Raw genomic sequence first — 22,970 nt, 5'->3', positions numbered from 1 at the left:
AGGTGCCTATTGTTCCCTAACAAACCATCCCAAATCTAGTGGCTTACTACAGCAATGGTTTATTATTTCTTGTAATTCTGTGGGTTGGCTTGAAGATTTATGGGCAGTCAGATGATGGCTGGAATAGCTGTGTGGGCCAAGATGGCCTCTCAGTACCATGTGGCCAAAGTGCCTCAGTTCTTTTCCGTGGGCCTCTCATCCTTCAGTAGATCGCCTTCCTTACAATATGGTAGCCTCAGGACAGCATTTCACGAGAGCCAGGCCTTGGCTCTGGAATTTACATAACATCACTTTTGATATATTCCATTGTTCAAAGCAAGTCAGGAAGCCAGCCAGATTCATGGGGTGTGAAAATCAACTCTGCTTCTTAATACAAGAAGCTGCAAAGGTTTTGTGGCCATATTTAACCTGCCACAGCCTACAAGGCTCCTCGAGTTCTTGCCCCAGACTCCCATCCTTCCAGCCGCATCTTTATGCCCATACTCTTTGCAATAGCCATTCTGAACTATGTGCAGTTCCATAATATCTTATACATTTATATCCATGCCTCTTTATTTGCTTCTCCTGCTTCTTGACTGCCTTGATGAAGACTCTTCATAGATATCACCATTTCTGGGCTGTTTTCCTTGATCTCCAAGTTTGGTTTAGTTGTATATTAGTTAGGAGGCCATCTGTTGCATGGAAGCAGAAAATTGACTCAAAGTATCGTAAGGAATTTATGATCGCATGCACTGAGAAATGCACCGGTAGGCCAACATTAGGGTTGTTTGATGCATAACCTAACCGTGTCATCAAGAAACCAGGCCCTTTCGGGATCTCAGTTCTGCCTCAGATCCACTCATGGTTACAGTACAGTTGCTGTGGTTCCAGATGTCGCAGCCAGGCATTGCAATGTCCAAAGGCAAAAAGAAAACTATCTCTCAGGGTGCCTGGGTGGCTCAGCTGGTTAATCGTCTGCCTTCAACTCAGTTCTGATCTTGGGGTCCTGGAATCCAGCCCCATGTCATGCTCCCTGCTCAGAGGGGAGTCTGCCTCTCCCTCTCTCTCTGCCCCTCCCCCTGCTCATGCTCTCAAGTAAACAAATAAAATCTTTACAAAAAATAAAACTATCTTTCTTCTTTTTTTTTAATATTTTTTTATTATGTTAGTCACCATACAGTACATCCCTGGTTTTTGATGTAAAGTTCCATGATTCATTAGTTGTGTATAACACCCAGTGCACCATGCATACGTGCCCTCCTTACTATCCATTACCAGTCTATCCCATCCCCCCCCCTGAAGCCCTCAGTTTGTTTCTCAGAGTCCATAGTCTCTCATGCTTCATTCCCCCTTCTGATTATCCCCCCCTTCTTAGTATGTTTTTCTTGGAATTAGGCAACATTTTCTCAACTTCCCATAACTGACCTCTGCTTAGTATCCTTGTTTAGAATGAGTTCTTTTGCATACACCTAAACCAGTCACAAGAAAGAATAATCAGAATATACCACTGAGATGGGGGTGCGGCACTATCTCTTAAGTCGGGTGGAGAAAGCGTGCACACCTGAGTAGCTAGGAATGAAGAAGAAAGGGGCTAAGATGTTGCGGAACCGTCAAAAGTGCCAGCTACAAGGTGTGTCTTCCCCGTTCTCTTTATACCGCTGTAGCCCAGAGGTCTGCAATCCGCACTTGACATGACTATGCCAGAGAAGCTTTAAAAAGAAATGCACCGCAGACCAATTAAATTAGAGTCTCTGGTGGTTGAACCTAGGCATTAGCATTTTTAAAAATTGATTTTAGGGGGTTCTAATATGCCACCAGATTGAGACCCACTGCTTTATCCTCTCACTTATCACTCTCTACTGGAATAATTTGTGTACCCATCTTCCTCGCAAGACTGTATAGGGGTTAATGGTGTGGGACCCATCTTCTTTGGCTTTATATCCCTGGGACTTAGCACAATGCCTGCTTCTCAGTCAATAAAAGTTTGGTGAATGAATGAATAAATGAATGCAATGTGCCAGATTAATAAGGTTCTTTCCTTCCAAGAAATTAGAATTTATTGGGAAGAACAGGTGCTTATGCAGATAGAAATATGACTTCATCAGCTAGAAATGAAAAGGGGAAAGACCTTGAAGATAGGACGGCTGCAATAAAGAAATGAAGGCTTGACAATGTAAGATACATCAGGTGTTCAGGTTATATAATAAGGAGTGGTGAATTTGTGAGGTGGAGAGGTAATTTGAGGTTAGATTTCTAAAGGGTTATAAATGCCGTACTAAGGAGATTGTACCATATGGGTATATGACAATTTGTGACAAGTTTTGTTTTGTTTTTAACCAAAGACTGACTTGAGTGGATCTCTGATTTAGGAAGTAACCGGGCTATGGCACCTGGGTGGCTCAGTTAGTTGAACTTCTGACTCTTGATTTCAGCTTCGGTCATGATCTCAGGGTGGTGGGGTCAGTCCCACGTCGGGCTCCACGATGGGCATGGAGCCTCCTTGGGATCCTCTCTCTCTCGCTCGCTCTCCCTCCGACTCCTCCCAAATAAATAAATAAATAAATCTAAAATTAAAAAAGAAAGAAAGTAACCGGTTTGAGTGTTGAATGGAGTTATGGGCAGAGTGTGCTAACTCAGTGATGGGGGGTGGTAAGGAGAGTACTGAGTGAAAAAGATAACCTTTTTGAGTGGCTACCATGTGCCAACCATTGTGAATAACATTGCATTTAGCTCACCAAATTTCTTACAGTAGTTCTAAGTGCCAGCTCCATTTAACATATGAAGAAACTGAGTCTTAAAGAAGTTAAGTAACTTGCCCGATATACATGCTATTCAGTGAGAAAAACTGGACTCCAGTTAGTCTGATTTCCGAAGCTCCTTCTGTTAACTGTCTCCTGGTCCTCCTGAAGCTTTTGGAGGGCCCAGAGGAGCAGTAGAAGTAGAAGCAGCTCACAGAGGGGTAGGTCAAGAAGATGTGTGAGAGTTCCAATCAACAGAACTCAATGACAATGTAAGGGCTGAGAAACAGGAAACTGGCACATTTGCCTGGGTGTGAGAAAGGACAGCCGGCTCTGCACTGAATTTGAGGGACTCATAAGATATCCAGAAGATGCTTGAAAGAGTTAGAAATGCAGGCTTTTATTTTTATTAAAGATATTTATTTATTTATTTATTTATTTATTTATTTATTTATTTATTTTAGAGAGTAAGAAGGTGGGGAGGGGCAGAGAGAGAGAATCCCAAGCAGACTGCCCACTGAGCGCAGAGCCTGATATGGGACCCTGAGATCACCACCTGAGCCAAAATGAGGAGTCAGCCGCTTTTGTGCCACCCAGGGGCCCCTAGAAATGCAGACTTTTGGTTCAGGAGCAGGAGGTCAGGGCCAGTGTTAGGCAGGTCTGGGAGCTATAGCGGAATCAAAGAGAGAATGCATACCAGGGACCCAGAGAGAGGAGAAGTGTTGACAACTCTTGCAATCATCTGCACTGAAGGTACAGGGAGAAGGAAGGTAGAGAAAGTGGCCAGATGGTGAGAGGGGAGTCAAAAGAGCATAGTGTCTTGGAGGGGGAGTGTTTTAATGAGAAAGAGGTAATTAAAAAGGGACCACTGAGAAGTCGTTGGTTTTGGCAATCAGAGGTCTGTTGGCAGTCTTTGTGAAAAGAGTATAGGTGCCATCTTAGAGCAATGGGGTTAGAAATCATTTTATATGAGCCTGAGGGGAGAATGTGAGGGCATTAATAAGTGCTGACTACTCTTTCAAGAAGTTTGCCATATCTGGAAAAAGAGTTTGGGGAGGAGGTAATTCAAGGGAAGCAGGAATGGGTTCAGAGAAATGAGCCCACTACAGACTAAAACTGCTGAGGAAAAGAGAAGCTCTCTTGTTGAACATAGATAGTAAATGAGGTGGAGTGGAATGAACACACCCTGAAGAAAATGAGGCAGGATGAAATAAAAAGGTTAAGGAGTAGTGGTCTTCTCTCTGTGAGGTGGGAGCCTGGTAACAGGGACTAGGCACCAGAGGTCAAGACAGTTTGATTCTGAACCCACTACTGAACGAACCAAGTGATCCTTCACGCTTCCTGCCCTGGACTAGGAGCTGGTCTCAGATGTGGGCGAGCTGGAGCGTGCAGCTGGAAGGGAACAGGGGCGCCCCTCCCCCAGGCTGTCCTGACCAGCTGGTGGTCATCTGAACAAACTTCCCCTCACTCCCCGCTCAGGCATCTCTGAAGGCTGCGTCCCCCAAACACAGCTGCCTCCTGTGGGCATGAATTCTGAATATCCTCAAGTCCCCAACAAGAAGGACTATTCCTCCAGAGTGGTGAGAACTCTCTGAAAGACCTAGCCCTGCATTCCATGCTACTTGTGTTCACTTGAACGGGAAATGTCAGCCCTTCATACCTCCTTCGGAATGGTACCCATTCCCTACCATGGTCTCCCTGTCCCATTCCCAAGCTGTCGGGGGTGTAGATAGAAGTGGGGGCAGTCTATCACCACCCAGAAGCACTCAAGACATGATTTTAAACGACTCTGGGAAAATCAGAAGTTTGGAGTCTGGCTCCTGTACCACGACATATGCAAGAGGAAACGAGCACTGGTTGGAGGTGTGAAAATGGCAGCTCCCTGGTGCCGTCTACTCTCAGTACACTTTTTACTACTGCTAAACATGAGATAAAAATAGACTTACTGTAGAGACGCCCAGATGCTCTCAATAAGATGAACTTTATATTTAAAGTAACCTTTAGATTTCACTCAACTGCAGGAAATTGGGGAGAATAGTTACCAAGAAGTTTCCATTTTCAAGAAAAGGATGTTACAGTATTTTGAAAATCGAAGACAGAGATTATTGGAATCTCAGCTTTCACTATTTAAGTCTTATGTAGGAGAGCTATACTGAGGAGTAGAATTTGCAGTGGCCAGAACAGCCACCAACAGCCATGCCCGGGATGGGAGGCCAGACCCCAGTGCTCATCCCTTTTCCCACCCGCAGGGAGGAAGCCATGCTTGATGGCCGGCACTGGCTGCTTCCATTTGTGATCTTCCCAGACAATCATTCAGCTCTTTGCTTCCCTCAGTGTCGGGGCTCACAATCTCCTTCCAATGGGGGGATTTCCTTTTGCACATTTTTTTTTTTACATAGGTAAGTCCCATTTACCCTGCTTATGCCATTTTATTTTCTCTTAGCCTTTCCCTAGCTTATCCTTTCTCCGTGAAACTGAACTCACGCCCTCTTATTTAGTATGCTTTGAAATCCTCATTCCATTGACCAAAAATTTCGTTGCAGTCCCAGACTTGTCATATAATTCTACTTCATCTTTGCCTGACTGGCTTCACCTTGAAGAGAGCATTTCCTTGGAAAATGGTTAACTCATTCCTCAGTTCACTCGGGATCAAAGGTCTGGGAGGAGCGATGGGTCTTTATTTTTCGAACTTTTCCTTTTATGCAGAGCATAGTGGTTTTTTTTTTTTCATGCAGGTCTACTTTTTAATATTTTGTCCTCCTAAGTGGATAATACTTTAAAGAGTGCACATAGTAGGTACACACACACACACACACACACACACACAGACTTGTCCAACCAACAAGTCCAGCCACACCACCTGCAAAGTCTTGAATTCATTCCCTTGGTCCGGGGCCTCACTATTTCTCATCTAGATTATTGAAGTGATCTTCAACTAGTCTTTCAGCCTTGGCCTTTCGTCCTCACCCGCACTACACAAAGTTTTGTTTTGCTTTATTTAAACCTCCATTCGATCTCGTCACAATCCTCAATTAAATTTTTCTGCCTTCTTATTGTCCATAAAATAAAGACCATACATTCCAATTCTAGCTCCAACTTCGGCTGTTTAATTTTGTGCCAGTCATGGGGAAACAAAAACAGAGCAGCAGGGGGGGAAAAAGCCAGCCACACTTCATGCCTTCGCGGAGTTTAGAGTCTGTGGCCACACCATTACGTAGATAATTACCAAGTAGGGTAAATGCTGTGAAGGAAAAGTGAGGGTGCTGCCATGAGATATTGCAACAAGGTGGGGGGTTTCAAAGGCCTGTGTTGAGTAAATCGTGACTAGGTGGAGACCAGAGGGTGTTCAAGAGTTAGCTAGGGAAAAGTGAGGGGAACAATATTTCAGAAGGAGACACCACCGTATGTAAAGGTTCTGAGGCAAGAGAGAGGTTGGTGGGTTTTAGGACCTGAAAGGCCATCATGGCAGGGAGTCTATGAGTGAGGGAGAGCATGGCGAGCATTGACATTGGAGAAAAAGTGCATAACAGTGAGTACTTGGCAAATTGATGTGTTTCTCTTTCCTTGCCCTGCAAATTTCTAACGCCTAGGGTAGAAACAACTATTCAGTGAATAGTCTGGTTACTCACTGACAAGGCTGAGTGAGGTGTGGAGTGAATAAGCAGTAAGGGTTTTATTAATGAGTAAAGCAAAATAGAACACAAGCACAAAATAACTGAAAAGAGGAGATTCTATTGTTAAAATGATTATCTTGTACTTCTGATACTGCACAGATATATCCTCATTTTTAAGTTCATTCAAAGTATGTTTTGTCCTATAGTATATCTTTTTAAATTTAATTTACCCTTAGCATTTTAGAGGAAGATGAACATTATGGTCTGACCTGAAATTGAGTAGAGTTCTCTTTAGAACACAGTTTGAAAGCCATAAAAATAGAAGATTAAAAGCAACCGGTTAGAAAAGGACCGCTCACTCACTTGGGGCTTAGTTTTCTTATCTATAAAATTTGATAGACTGATAGATGAAATGATCTCTAAGATTCCCTTAAGCTCTTGAATTTTATGGTTTTGTGATTCTCTGATTCTGAAGGCTTGTACACACAATTACAACAGCTTAAGATGCTAGATAAAAACCCAAATGGTGAAAGAGAAAGAAAATTAGCAAAGAACTAAGTGGTTCACAGTCTGGAGCCATTTAATGGGGAAGCAGACAGTCTTCCTACCTCAACAATAATTGAGTTTCATAATGATGACACTGAGTCATCCAAAAAGGTTAAATTTGGTTCAATGTGCTGTCCTTAAAAGGTAAGGGAATGTGTAATGCAGTTTTGGAAAGATTTTTACCAATAATATTTTAGCATCTCTGTTAGTTTTTATTCACCTTAAAAGGTTAAACTTCCGTTATTTGGAAAATTCACTTACGTGAATATTTACTTTCTCTTCTAGAAATAAACAATGTCATTTTAGGGGCTACAAAGGTCTTCCTGCTACAAAATCGTCTTCACTCTTCTCTTATGGTTTTACCTTTTTCTGTGTCCTTGATTTCGTCCATAAAATTACCACCATTGCAGTCACTTAGGCTTTCATTGACTCCACAGACATTTGTTAATCACCTGCAATCTACCAGGCAGCAGTGGTCAAAGATAATAAGATAATAAGACTTTGTCTCTATGTTCAAGGAACTCTTTGACTAGCATGAAAGAGATTTATGTAAATAGATAATTGGAATGCAGTAGAATAAGTTCTATAATGATAGTGATAGATACAGAATATAGGTATAGATATAGATATATAGGGAAACTTTGGGTTGAATTTTAGAGTGAGTAGGACTTTTCCAGACAAATGAGGGCCAGGGAAAGGGATTTCAGGGAAAATGATAGCATGTTCAAAAGCATTGCGATTTGTAGGATCGTGGGCAGCTGAAAGAAATGTGAGGAGCTTCATATGCTTGGAAAGTGCGTTGAGGGGAGAAGTGTTGATGAACCTGACGAGGTTGACTCAGGTGACAGTACTGCGCTCTTATGCCGTGCTAAGCGTTCTAGACTTCACGTGCGGTGGAGGACTGACAGTCGCGTTTGTTTTAGAATTCCCAGTCTGTTGGCTGTGTGGAGGATAGACTTTTGCACCAACTTCGGCAAGGGCGGAAAACAGCTTGGGCAGAGGCAGAATTAGTGGAGAAAGGAAGGGAGGGAATGGACATGAGACTTGAAGGAAGTGGAATCCACCAACTTATAGATGCACAAGATGCCTGATGGGGCAGGTTAAGAAGAGGGTGGAATTGGATGATTCTAGCTCTTGGTCCTGGGTAAGTGTATTGGAGGCAACATCCACTGGGGGGGGGGGGGGTTCTGGGGAAGCTTCTGCTTTCCTGGTGTAAGTACCACTGCCTCCTGTTTCTACCCCCTTGTTCTGGCAGAAAAGTGGAGAGATGGGGTTTGAGGCCAGGAATGCAGAAACCACTGGGCAGCTTTGAGGTGACATGCATGAGGAAGGACATCCATACATTGAAAAGAGTAGAGCAAAAAGATAGAAAGAGCCAGCCTCCCAGCGCCATCATTGAGCGGCTGCCTCTCCCCCGCCTGCCGACCTCTGGATTTCTCGTTATGTGAGACAAACAGCGCCTAACATGCTTATAAACATATCTCTGCATACATTTGTAACCAATATGGTGACGAACAATTGGTCAATTGTAGATGAATTTCACAATGTCTTTGCATTTATTTTTGTCTTATGAAGTCCTAAAACCAGATTTCTTTGAATATATTTATATGGTGAATTTAATTGTTTCATTGGCTTCTAAGGTTTCCTTTGGTTTTTTGTAGGACAAATTACTAAAAAAAAAAAAAGCCTCGTCTTTGCTGGCAGACCTCTTGGGATACAGATGGGGAAAAAATGTGTATATAAAGATAGGAACTGATATTTTAAACAAATTCCATAAGGTAATTTTATTGCGTTTTGAATGAATTACTAAATACTAGACTTGATCTTTGGTAAAAATGCAATTTTTAATAGAGCTTTTTACTTTTGGTTTCTATTTATTCTGAGAAATATTTCTTATAATGTGTCATTAAAGAAGAGACTGGTTCTGTAGTAAAATTTGAAAAGAACATATTGGCTTTCTCTTTAGACATCGAATCCAACGATTTATCTTGAGTCTTAAAGAATAAAACAGTGAACCTGGAATCTTACCCAAATTGAATCTTTTCCATATACATTTGTGTCTGGTTACATATTAAGGGAGATTACATCAGAATTGAAAGCTCTCTCTAGTCTCGAAATTTGTACTTAAAGAAAAAAAAGTGGTGACTGCCGTGGCTTCTCCAAGTATGCCACGGAATCTGTGTGGAATTCACTGCCATGTTTTTTCAAAGTCTGACATCCAAACGGCTGTACATTACTTATGATATAAACCTGAGGGCTTGTTTCCTGATGGTTATTCAAAGTGTTTTTACACTTGCAGATTAATCTCCTAACAGCTTTTATCATGTGGCAATAAAGCTAAGAATTGGATGTCATTAAATTGCTTTTCATTTAAGATGGTGGATGCAGCCATCAAACAAAGCTCTGGGGGAACTGGGGAGGAAAACTACAAGAACCGTAGGACAAGTAGGTCACAGAGTGCAGCATCGTCAGAGGGTGGAATGCAGGGCAGGGCCGTGCGTCAGGAGACTTCGGTTCTAACCATAGCTCTCTTTGTGACCGGCTGTGTGACCTTGGGCTACTTACTGGGGAGCTCGTGCCTCAGTTTTGTCTCAGATAAGGTAAGGCCAGATCTAGCCTCTAGCACAGGGAGGGCATCCAAACCTGGGAGACGTCTAGTCGTTCACTCCAACCCAAAGCGAATCCCTGCCACTACATTTTTTGGAAAGAATTCCCCATGTTCTATTTGAACAACCCTGGTGACCATGGACATATCCCCTCTCCCTGAAGAAGCCCATTCTATTTCCAGACGTTTTTAGTTGTCAACAACTCATCTGGGAAATATCTCGCATAGGCACCTGCCTAGTGACAGAAAGTAGATTAGAGGTCGGCAGGGACTGGGGAGAGAGGGAAATGGGAGTTACTGCCGATGGCTACAGAGTTTCCTTTTGGGGTGACGAAAAAGTTTTGGAAACAGATAATGGTGATGGTGGCACAACATGATGCATGTAATTAACACTACTAAATCGTATACTTAAAATGGCCACTTTTACATTTTATTTCGCCACATTAAAAGCAATTTCATCTTGGTTAGCGCGATGGTCTCAGTCGGGAGGCAGAGCGCACTGTTTTACAGCAGAGGAAATGGTCTTTAAGGTCCCATGGCCAGGGAGGAGCAGGCTAAGGACCCAAACCCGAGACCTTGACCCTCAGACCATAGGCGTCCTACGGTCCACACTGCCATCACTGCCGTCACCGTGTGTGACGCTCTTCTCACCGCGTTTGGAGCTGGCCAGTGTAGGGGAGGGCAGAACATTCCCACCACCATCGTGCCATCTAGAGACTAAAACTCAGTTAACGGGCCCGACGGAGCGCTGTTTGTTTGGGCAGCCGCGGCACACTGCTGCTTCATACAGAGCTTATAATTAATCAGACTGAGTCCTCCCACATCGGCTCTATGCATGCTACTCTTAATACAGGCCCCCCCCCATTTCTCAACCTGCAAGGATGGTGTTCTGCATTTAAATGCAAGAATTCAGAATGTATCGCTGTTTAAATACATATTGTATTTATTTATTGTATACATTTTTCTGATTCCTCCACTCTCTTATGATTACTTTGAATCTTGATCCTGGCACACATCATATTTGTTATTTCTTTCATCGTAAAATGTTAATCCTAATTGTAAAATCAAAATGACTTCGATCCCCTTATTCAAGTTATTGATAAAAATGCTGGAAAGGACTGGGTCGCAGACAGACACCTGACTGTTCAGCTGGTGGTCTTCCCTCGGCCTTACCCAGGAATGACCGGCACCTTCGTATCGTGCTTATTCTGTTCCAGAAACTCTTGAAGTGCTCCATACATTGAGTCTCAGTGAGTCTGTGGAACACCCCTCCAAGGTGTTACTGTCACAGTCCTCACTTTATACATGAGGGAATGAAGCACAGAGAAGTTAAGCAGCTTTGCCCAAGTCACACAGCAGCCAAGTGGCTGAAGCAAGATTCAAACCTATGCACCCTGTTCCCAGAGTCCATGTTCTGAAACACTCTGCTGTCCCACCGCTGATATGGGCCAGGATTCCAGCCCGTACTGGGATAGGATACCGTAAGGGACTCAGTGAAATCTGGTCTACGAGACTGCTACCATAGCGTTCTTTGAATGTACCACCGGTGGCGCAATCATATGAAATGCCAGACCGAAGGACTTGTGTTTCGTGTGCGCTCTGTCTTCTCCCAAGCAATTTGGATTCTAAACACCTGTTCTCCTTTCATGTCTTCTCAAAAGATATTTCTCTTTTACTTCTCTGGGCACACTTCAGTCCTCCTCTTTGATTACCTCTGCCCTTAGTATAAATGTTCATTGCATTTTGACCAGTGTTTCAACAATAAACAGCAAACTTTCACAGTGCGCCTGGAGAGCGCAGCTGGCATTGCGCTGGGTAATGGGAACACAGACACAGAGCAGACGGCGCTCCTGCCCTCAAGCCTGCGGCTGGCCCGGGAGAGCCCCCCCCCCCCCCCACGGCACAGCCCTGGGGCCTGCCCTGTGTCCGTGTTCTGCAGATGCCGTGGAATGGCTAATTGGAAGCGAATTAAGTACCAAGAAAGTCTTTTAAGATGCTCAAATGTGCATCTGCAAACTGTTTTTGTGCTTGAGGTTAAGAGACGACTAATTTTGACCATCATGGCTGTTTACTTAGCCAAGTTATAGGGTCCCCAGCCTTTATCTGGGTGTTTTGGTCAGCTTAGACTCAATTGTACTATGCTAATAACAACATGAAAATCTATGTATTCCTCACAGTGAGAAATTACTTCCCGTTTACAGTACCTGTCTATCTTGGGTTATAAGCAGCTTTGCTCTGTGCCATTATCATTTCTGGACCCCGGCTGAAGGAGTGGCCCCCCTCTGGGACATTAATACCAGTCTCATGGCAGAGGAAATGAAAACAGATTTCCCCAGGGATACACATGCCTATAATTTTTAGTGATTTTCAAACAATTGATCATGTGTAGTTCCAACAATCTGGTGACTATTAACATGTATTTTCTTGAGTTTTGAATGTCACATGTGACCAGGGTAAAATCAAGTTACTGACATATCCCAGAGAAAATTTAAGATTGACCGATAGGATCTTTTTAATTACTCAAATTTTGAAAATTCTATTGTACCATAAATCATCAATTTGTTATGCATATTTCTGTATACAACTTCTGTTTTCCAAATAGCAATTTATCAGTTAGGAAAAGAGCTTTGCAATTAATTTAACTAATTTTACTGTGTAGAAGTATTTCAGTGTTATGTTCAGTGCACTTTTCCAAGAGAAATAACTGCTTAACAGATTATAACAAAAATGAATATAAAGCCATTATTCATGAACTCTTTACTATATATTTTAGCAGTTAGTTTGGCTTCATTGTTAGCCTCGATGGAAATGCTAACCTATTTCTATCTTCCTACATGCCGCAACAAAGTATATCTACTCTACTAATTATCTAATTAAAAAACCCCAGCAATTTGGTGCATAATACATCTTAATAAAATGAGTTCTTAACAGGTGGGAAGCTTCTAGAATGACAGTACCGTAACAGGAGGTAGCGCTGTTTCCTTTGAACTTTTATAATACTAAAGAAGATATGCAGTTCACCCAGGATGCATTTTTCAGATCCTGTCTTCAGAGCTGCCAAAATAATGGAGCCACGCTGATGGGAGAGGTATTTAAAAGAAAGTCAATCGTGGTGACTGGCGAATTTTTCTACCTTGAGGCTCTAATTACAGGGACTTGGACTTCACTGAATCAGACATTAATGATTCCTAGGAGTACATTGTGGAATGGGATACAGGATTTCTTTCCGAGGTTTGGGGAAAAGAGAATGTCTCTTCACCCGCTTGGGCTATTTGGTATTGGCTTCCCTCGTGCTGGCTGCTTTGCTAGTGTGCGGTGTCCGGGGCAGCGCTGTTTGGGGGAGCAGCACTGAGGGAAGTCTTCTCAAGCAGGGCAAAGCATCTAAGTGGGGGTGGGGCTCGTGAGTTGAAGGAGCGAGATAGTTAAGTGCGCAGGGGTTGGTGGGATGGGCTAGAGACAGATTTTAAAATAAGCAGGAAGAAAAGAAATTTTGTAATGACGAAAAGAATAGTAAACATGATCACTCTCTCTTGGAAATTTTCTGAAAATATTTGGCACAGTCTGTAGAGATACAAGCAGATACACATGACTGTTTATGCAAATACGTCCATGGTATTTATGATCTCAAACAAATCCATGTGGGCCCTTGAGAGAATTCCTATGAAGTCTAAGATCTTGCTTCCTACCAGCTCCCCCGCCCCCCAGATTTGCTTAACTGAAACTCTGTGGCATTGGATTTTCATTCCCTTCTTATTGCACTAACATTTACTGAGCTCTCACTTTGAGCTTAGCACAGCATGATGCTCTTCTAGGTGTGAAAACCATTGGAAGAAAAATCCAGGCTTTGTGGATTGGGCAGACCCACTGAGACCACTATTCTTTGTGAGGGTATCTGCATTGCAGTCATGGGGTGGGTGAATGAACCCTCGTTGCTCTGTCCCTACTGATATTTTACTAATTAAGGAACCCCCGCCATCTTGATTTTAAGTCAAAAATCATGGGGAAAATGTTTCTCAACCTCCTTTTAAATGCCACATTTCAACTGCACACCATGTGCCCAGTATTGTTCAGATGGTAAGAAGACACGTTGACATTTGGGGGGATTCCTTACCCGCCTTATTTCCTTGAGAACCAAACTCTGAAGCTCTTGCCAACCTTACAAACACCCAATGGAATCCCTGCTCATATGCATATTTTGGGTGCATCTGTATGTTTGTCATTTCTCCCTGGAAACGGTTTCTCACACCCACGTTGCAAGTGTGTGATCTGTGATTATATCCTCTGCTAGTTTTCAGTGTCCTCTGTGCACGGAGCAAGGGCTGAGAACATGATTTAGCTAAGGCAAATGAAAGAAAATGTGCTCTTTCGGAAGTCTTTTTCTTTTTTTTTTTTTAAAGATTTATTTATTTATTTAACAGAGAAAGAGACAGCCAGCGAGAGAGGGAACACAAGCAGGGGGAGTGGGAGAGGAAGAAGCAGGCCCATAGCGGAGGAGCCTGATGTGGGGTTCGATCCCATAACGCCGGGATCACGCCCTGAGCCGAAGGCAGACGCTTAACCACTGTGCCACCCAGGCGCCCCTCGGAAGTCTTTTTCTATGCGTAGTGACTATGCTGGGTGCAGCCCATGACTCCTTCTCCCGAAAGACTGGAGTAGGTTTGAGCACTTGGACCTCAGGGTCATGGTGTTAGACGGACATACAAGACACCGGCTCAACTTTTTAAGCCCTTGGATATCATCTTATTTCATTTCAAAGGGGAGCTTCTACCCTGTTTTTGAGGATTTTGAGGAAAAAAGCACATCATTACTTTGCTCACTGATGATCCTTTCGATGTGTGCAGCCTTCTCTATAACGACAGCTTCTTTCTCTATTTGGCATTGGCTTCACAGAGTGAATAAGAGGCCCTGTTGTTTTGTTTTGATCAGTGAGGGGAATATTGGGATGTCCTGGTTTAATTAGTGCTGTTGTTTCTGGTCTCTTCCTGCCCTAGTTTGTTTAAAAGTCCCTTCTGTATCACCATATTCTCAGACATGCTGGGTACAATGTGTGTCACTGATATTCAAGAGTTAGTTCCTGTGGATAAGGAATTGAGAAACAGAGGGTATTCTGAGCATGAACATCATACATCAACATTTCCATTTTCTGAGGATGTTTCTCCAGGAATAGGTAGTGCTGAGATGGAAAATGGGCTCTGAAAGACTTCCTTTGGCAACACAATGCCCCACCCTTAAACTTCCCTACTTCTTGCTAAATTCCTATTTAATAATACATTATTGATCTTCAAATATGAGAAAAACAATTGTATGGAACAGTGTGAGTTTTTAAATAGTAAAATGGATTGAATAGAAATTACAAAACTCTTTTTATAAAATAGAAGTGCAAAGATCAGAAATCAATGGTATTAAAATGACATGAAGGGGCGCCTGGGTGGCGCAGCGGTTAAGCGTCTGCCTTCGGCTCAGGGCGTGATCCCGGCGTTGTGGGATCGAGCCCCACATCAGGCTCCTCTGCTGTGAGCCTGCTTCTTCCTCTCCCACTCCCCCTGCTGTGTTCCCTCTCTTGCTGGCTGTCTCTATCTCTGTCGAATAAATAAATAAAATCTTTAAAAAGAAATGACATGAAGATCTGATCAAACTATACCCTCACTACCTCTATTTCCACATGTGGAAATCCTACCTCAGTTTTAAAATTCAGAATTTAAAAAAAGATCTGAAGGATAGTTAATGGAGAGAAGGTTTAGGAAGGTCAAACTTATGATGTAGCCTAGGATTGTGGTTAAAATTAATACAGAGAGTTACTAGTGACATATTGTTTCCTGAAAGATCTGAGTAAAGAAGAATCAAGAATCTTTGGACACTGGGGCACCTGGGTGGCATAGTGGTTAAGCGTCTGCCTTCGGCTCAGGGCGTGATCCCGGCGTTCTGGGATCGAGTCCCACATCAGGCTCCTCTGCTATGAGCCTGCTTCTTCCTCTCCCACTCCCCCTGCTTGCGTTCCCTCTCTCACTGGCTGTCTCTATCTCTGTCAAATGAATAAATAAATAAAATCTTAAAAAAAAAAAAGAATCTTTGGACACTGGCTAAGGAATAAAATTGAGAAGGAAAGAGGAAAGATGTACTACTAAGACAAAAAGGAAATCTGATAGAAAATAAGGTGTCAGTTCCTTATGGAAGTTTTCAGTGAAGAAGTTCGATCGATGATGTGGTTAGAAACAGCAGCTGGTGAGGGAAATAATGGAGCTCCAAGTAGGCAAAGGCACAATGGAAGTGAATGGTGTGAATGAAGAAAAGAGAAGTGTTGTTAATATCTTTGGGCAGGTGTGTTTTGTATGTAAATGGCTTTGTCATAATAAAAGGGCAAATGTTGGGAAAAGAATGACAACCGTAAATATTTTTTTTAGCATTTATTTTTATTTTTAATTGAAGTGTAGTTGGCATATAATATTATATTAGTTTCAGGTGTCCAACATAGTGATTCAACAATTCTGTACAGTATGAACTGCCCACCACAGTTAAGTCCAGCTACCGTTTGCTGCCGTACAAGCCTATTACAATATCATTGACAATACTTCTTGTGCTGTGCTTTGTATCCCCGTGACTTATTTATTTTATAACTGCAAGTTTGTACCTCTTAGTATTTTTTGTAACTCAGGTTGGGATAATAAACAGAAGTTTCATCATCCACTGCTTTGTTTTGGATGTTCTGTTGATGCTTTAATTCTCAATGACTAATTAGGGCAAGGGATAGAAAACTTGTGTTAGTAAAGAACTATGTGTAATATGAGATAGCAGTTTATGGTAGTGTGGTTGTCTAAATACTAGCGCCCAAAGATATCCGCATCCTAATCCCCATGGATTTGCGTCACCTTACCTTGTTACCTTATGTTACCATATATGGTAAAAGGGACTTTGCAATGAAAAGTTACACCCAAATATAATCACAGGGTGTTTATAAGAGGAAGGTAAGAGGTCAGAGGAGTGATAGTGGATGTGGCTTTGGAAGCAAGAGGTTGGAGTGAGGCCAAGAAGGCATCATGAACCAAGGAATGTAGGGAACTTCTAGAAGCTGGAAAAGGCAAGGAAACAGATTCTCCCCTAGAGCATCCAGAAGCAACAGTCCTGCCAACACCTTCATTTTGGCCCAGTGAATCAGATTTCAGACTTCTGGCCTCCAGCACTGTAAGAGAAGAAATTTGCATTGATTTAAGCCACTAAATTTGTTACAGCAACGGTGAAAACATACAGGTAGAAATTTATAGATAGATCTAAGTGTAACTGACTTTTACAATGAATGTCTGTGAGCTTTCCTTCAACTCTAAGCTTTGAAAATGCCACACATTTTTTTTTCTTAAAGTCCCCCGCTCAGATTTTAATTTTTTTTAATGTTTTTTTATTACATTATGTTAGTCACCATGCAGTACATCCCTGGTTTCTGATGCAAGGTTCGATGATTCATTATTTGCGTATAACACCCAGTGCACCATGCAATACGTGCCCTCCTTACTACCCATCGCCAGCCTATCCCAACCCCCCACCCCCTCCCCTCTGAAGCCCTCAGTTTGTTTCTCAGAGTCCATGTCTCCCATGCTTCACTTCACATTTTAAAAAAATTCTGGCTCTGTGTTGTTATGTTCTGTGGGTTGACAAATTCATTTCAGTTTCCAAGGTTAGGAAACTTGGATATGGACTTGAGGCTTGATTTTGGTGAAAAAACTCAGTGCAGTCTCCCCACTGTGCATCTTTACCCCTCATACAGAACACTTTCACTTCTGACATTTCTCGTCACTGAACCTGTGAGGTTTTTTTTCCCCTATGCCAAGCAATTCTCCACAATAGGAGCTGGGTGTCCTACAACGTCATTCAATTCTGACGCTCTCCCCTGGTAGAGAGTGCCAGATCCCACAGGTTAAGGTCTCGGTCCCACAAAACTGTCCCCCACTTCAGATGCAGGTGCAAGTCGTAGGTCCCCAGGTCACCCATGACGTTTGTCTGACGGGGCTACAAATTGGAAGCTCCCATGACTTTCTCCTTGGGTTGGATTAATTTTCTTGAGTGGCTCGCAGAACTTAAGAGGCACACACGTTTACTAGTTTATTAGAAGACATGATAAAGGATACGCATGAAGAGCCAGATGAAGAGACAGGGTGATGTCCGGGAGGGTCCTGAGCTCAGAAGCTTCCGTGCTTGTGGGTTGGTGTGTGTCAGCCTCCTGGTGTGCGTGTGTTCTCCACACCAGCACACTAAGCCCTCTACTATTGGGATACTTACGGAGGCTTTCTCCCCTAAGTGTGATCAATTATGAACTCCATTTCCAGCCCCTCTCTAGAGAGGGAGGGTGGTGGGGCTGAAAGTTCTAAGCTTCTAATCATGGCTGGTCTTTCTGGTGACCGTCCCCACCCAGGAGCCCTCCAGTTGCCTTCCTAGAGTTTCCTCATGAGAACAAAAGATGCTCTTAGTTCTCTTATCACTTAGGAATTTTCAAGGGCTTTAGGAGCCCCTGTGTCAGGAACCAGGACCAATCATAGGTGTGTCTTATTTCACAGAGGCCATCTATGTTGTGTATGGTTTTACAGAAAAATGCTTTTCACATAAATACCCTCATTTGATCTTTCTAATGAGAGTTTATTTCACATTTTACACATGAGGGAGCTGAGGCTTGGTGAGACAAGTCACTGGCCAAAGTCAGTGGAGAGTCAGCACTTAACGAAAATCCAAAGCCAGTGTTCTCTCTGGGGACCCACAGATCCCTGTTGGACCTGCAAGTCTCTGTCTGGGGGCCTCATTGTATTGAGAAAGCAATGATGATATGATGAAAATTTCATAGAGCTATATTCTTTCCTGAGAAAAGGAAAGGTGGAAAATCATTCCTGTTTTGGAAGTAGGAACACTCTTGCCTGGGGCTTCCCTGTGGCCCGCAGAGGAAGTTCCTTAGAAGTGTCATCTCTCTCTCTTTTTTTAAAGATTCACTTATTCATTTTTAGAGAAAAAGAGCACACATGAATGAGTGGGCGGAAGGGCAGAGGGAGAGAATCTCAAGCAGACTTCCCGCTGAGCGCAGAGCCCAATGTGGGGCTTGACCCCAGGACCCGGAGATCATGATCTGGGTCTGAAACCAAGAGTCTGGTGCTTAAGTGATTGAGCCACCCAGGCGCCCCGGAAGTGTCATCTCTTACCATCTCCTTGCTGTCCTGGCTTTCAGCTGTGCTGGTTTTGGTCAGAATTTATTTTAATAATACTAAATTTAATGATTAAATATTAAATTTATGATTAAAATAAAATAATTTATTTTAATAATATTTTAAATATGTAATCATATATAATAGTATTTTTGCTCCATGGAGGAGAGGAGAAAAATGAGATTTGATTAGTTCTAGGTTCTCTCTGTTAACACCTGTGTCATCTGTCCTTAGGATGGAGCCTGTGTTTTTGTTCTGATTCTTCCTTTAAACACAGATTTCATCACCCTTTCCATCGTCTGCAGCATTTCTCCCCGGCCTCCTCTTGTTCCGAGTTTGCCTTCCTGGCTGTGTGCTTGTAGGTTCATGTCACTATTGTTTTTTCATCCTTGGTTCTGCACCCTCCCTTCCATCTCTTTTATATGCCCTTGCAAACCTCATCTCCTTGAAGAACTAACTCCCAGTCCAACCTCGCTCTGTTCTTTAGGGGCTCTTCCCCCTCTCCTCGAGTTGCAGTTGTTTAGCTGGTGAAGGTTTCTTGGAAAAGTCCTATTATAAAGAGAAGCTTCGTGTAAAATGTCGGACCACAGTATGGGCTTATACTGAAAGACTTCAGAAATAACAGATTTCTGTTATTTATCATATGAAGAATGTGTTCAAGTAAACGTATTCACAGCAGCTCTCATAGCAATCTGTCCACATACATTGGCAGGATAACTGAAAAATGAAAACAAGATGTAGAGGGGAAATTTTCAAGTAGAACCAATGACTGCTCTAGTGAATGGAAAAGTTTAGATTCTGAAAGAAAATATCCTAAATTATGCTCCTATTTTAATTTTTTTTAATCTCGCAGAGAAAAGAATTGCCTATTGCCTTTGTTTTTTTTTTAAATGGGAATATATCTGAGGAATACATTCACTGATGTATAATTGCTGAGTCAAAAGTCATACACATCTAAAATTTTAATAGATACTAATAAATAACCATTCAAAAAGAAGTTGTACCAGCTTACATAAGAGTTCTTGTTTCCACACACACACACACTCCAGAACTGAATATTATTGGCTTTTATTTTTCACCAGTTTGATAGGTAAAACATGGTATCTTGTTTTTTATTTGCTTTCATTACTAAATGGAATTAAGCATCTTTTCATATAAATATTAGCTATTTGTTTTTATTTTTCCCCATGGGTCTTTGTGGCGTTTTACTGGCTTACAGAAATGCTTCCATTTCTCTAGTTGGATCATCCATTTTTTCTTAGCAATTTCTGATTTTTTGTCTTACTTAAAAATTATGGTAATCAGGGGTGCCTGGACGGCTCAGTTGGTTAAGTGTTCAAACCCTGATTTTGGCTCAGGTCATGGTCTCAGGGTCATAGGATCGAGCCCCACATCAGGCTTCCCGCCCAGTGGGGAGTCTGCTTGGGATTCTCTCTCCTCTCTCTGCCCCTCCCCAGACTCCAATACACATGCTCTCCGTCTCTTTAAAATAAATAAATAAATCTTTAAAAAAAAAAAAAGGAATTAGGGTAATCAGAAATTTGCCAGATTTAGCAAATTAAAATATAAGACACCAGTTAAATTTTAATTTCTGATAAACAGTGAATAATTTCTTAGTATAAAGAAGTCAAATAGAATACTTGGGACATACTTATGCCAAAAAAAAAAAAACCCCAAAAAGCAAAAAACAAAAAATCCAAAACCATTAGAAAGACCTTTTTTTTTTTTCTCATTCCAAAGTTATTTTTCAAAATTCAGGTGTTCTAGAACATTCATGGTTTGTTTTTTACAACTAAGTTTTTGTTGTGTTTGGATTTTCTGTTTTCTGTTTCTTTTCTTTTTAAAACTTCTTTCTTTTTTCTTTTTTTGATGAGCCGAATAAGATGGGGAGCAAATTTTTTTTTCCTCCAAATGACCAATATTGTCCCAACGCAATTTATTGAATAATCCGTTTTTCTTTCACTGATTTAAAATGGTATTGGTAAAATAAATAAATAAATAAATAAATAAATAAATAAATAAATAAATAAAATGGTATTGTATTAGCACTTTAAAATTGAAACTACAAAATAGGTACACAAGGTGAGAACTATGATGAAAATTGTCTTTGTCTCAAATAGAAGAATATAGATTTTCTTCTTTTCTCCGGTATATTTTTCCTTACAGCCCAAATTTCAGCAGTTTGTCCAGAAAACACTTTAGCCCTATGTGAAATGAATAACTCACCTGGTAACTCAGAGACACCACAGACAAGACCACACTGAAGAACAGTGTACTTTTCTTAAGAAAAGCTCACAGGAATTGCTGGACCAAAACTGTCATCTGGTTTACAAAATTCTTCACTTCTCTGGTGAAATCAGCCAACCGGAAGTCATGCTCTCCAGCATTCTCGGTCACTGACACAGGTGACTTCCTGAGCAGCTGGTAGAAAAGGAAGGGGATTTGATATAAATTTAATGCTGTTTCTTAGGTCTAATCTCAAAGAATATATAGATAGCTTAAAAATTCTCTTCCTATTTTTTTTCCAATGGGAGAACAACAGAGGATTTATAATTAATAAAACCTTTTTCTGCTTTTTGCAGCCTCAGAATAAGATGGATTCATTGGTTTGCTTTTTTTTTTTTTTTAAGACAAAACGTTATAAGCATTTTCTTGGTTTGACAATAACACCTCTTTCTTTCTGAGAACTCAGGAGATATCCTCTCAGGCAGGGATTATCCCTCATTCGTTCCTGACCTCAGGGCTCTTAGGGTCAGGTTGGGAAAAAGACACATATAAAAAATAATTACCACACAGTGAGACTAAAGCCTTAAAGAAGTTGTTTCTCTGGGAGTTCAGGGCCACAGAGGTTTCCCGGGGCCTCTGCTTTACAACACCTGGATTGAGACAATTCCTTGTCTGGGCTGCACCTGTAAGGACAACCATCTTAACCAGTCAGAAAACATTTTCTAAGCCCAACCATCACAGTAACTTAATGTTAAATGATGGCTTGGGGGATAGATTTAGGGGGTAACTTCTATTTGTGTTCTTAATCAAGAGATTGATATTACTGAATTTTTTGTTTCTTGATGCACGTATTAAAATTGAAAGGAATCATTTGCTTATTAAATCTGTTTCTTAACATTGCCACCTTTAAGCCTACCATTATAGGACTGGAAGGCTGACTAGAGAGGGGACAGGCAGCGGAGGGGGGACGAAGACGTCTCTACCAAAAGAAATTATAATTTGATCAAAGGAATTTCCTGTGACTTCAGCCAGATAGTCTTAGATGGTAGAAGATATTTGCAAATAATACATTGCTGCCAACATTTTAAAATCATCTTCTGAGTTGTGAGCCCCCAATCTGTAATGATAATCATTATTACCACCCTTACTGAATTATTAAAGACTTGCTATTAAGCAATCATCTGCCTAAACCCCTCACATACATTATCTCATTGATTCCTCAGGGCCACCTTGTAAGGTACATATTATTATTGCCACTTTACAGTTGAAAAAATTAAGACATCGAGGGGTTAAGTATTCTTCTTTTTCTTTTTTCTTTTTGGATTAAGTATTTTTCCTAAAATCATGCAGTTAGCAAGTTGTAAATCCCATATTTAAACCCAGGTTTGTCTAACTCAAGTTCATGTTCTGAAACACTGCCCTACACTTGCAAGGCTACTTAGGACTTCCCATCAGGGTGGACTTGCTGTTTCTAATTAATTCAACCCTTTATTGCTCCAAAATAACACACCTGCTAGTTTACTGTGTTTCCTGCCAAAGCCAAATGCAAATTTTTCTCTCTAGAAACCACAGGTCTGAGGCTTGATTTAATTTCCCCCAAGAAGAATAGGCAAGCTTGAGGACCAGCTCCTATACAATTAAATATTACGACTCTAAGTTTACCTAACTGGAGAAAATAGTGGGGAAGATGTAAGGGTATTTATAACACTTAGAGATCTATAAGCAGCCTTTCATCCGTAGATAGGAACCGTCTGTGGGGCAAAGCTACGGTGTTGATGTACGTCACAAGCTTTTCAAAGCCCTTATCACAATATCATTGCTGAACTCGAGTGGGCAAAGATGGGCTCCTGATAGAACGCACACTCACGAAGAGTACTGCAGAGGATCTCTATGTTCTGGTCTCTGTATTCGCACTGTAATTTATAGTGTAACTTGATACAGCTTTCAGATTAGCTATTCAAGTGCCTTCCCGTGGTCATATAAGAGAAGCATACTTTTCTCTTGCCAAGGTTTTAAAATTGCTTCAAATAGCAGCTAAACACATTGGCTAATTACCCTCAGTAAGGACGGTTTTATGCCAAAACCA

General features: G+C 41.6%; 1 protein-coding gene across 3 annotated transcripts in view; it reads left to right on the top strand.

Annotated features, from left to right (window-relative positions):
• Window positions 1-22,970, top strand: part of KCNMB4 (potassium calcium-activated channel subfamily M regulatory beta subunit 4) — a 64,506-nt gene that overhangs the window by 29,516 nt on the left and 12,020 nt on the right. The window contains exon 3 of one of the 3 annotated variants that reach the window (XM_087868934.1): window positions 8,133-10,305. The exons of the other annotated variants lie outside the window; for them this stretch is intronic. Within the exon in view, the coding sequence (XP_087725060.1) occupies window positions 8,133-8,325 (193 nt within the window). The 3' untranslated portion in view covers window positions 8,326-10,305. Of the gene's footprint in view, window positions 1-8,132; window positions 10,306-22,970 lie in introns of those variants that run through there. 3 annotated transcript variants of the gene reach the window in all.

This window comes from Ursus americanus, chromosome 17, assembly GCF_024610735.1.
Source record: "Ursus americanus isolate L20-20 chromosome 17, mUrsAme1.1.p, whole genome shotgun sequence".
In the NCBI taxonomy this organism is placed as follows: Eukaryota; Metazoa; Chordata; class Mammalia; order Carnivora; family Ursidae; genus Ursus; species Ursus americanus.
This window is presented reverse-complemented; position numbering and strand designations above follow the sequence as displayed.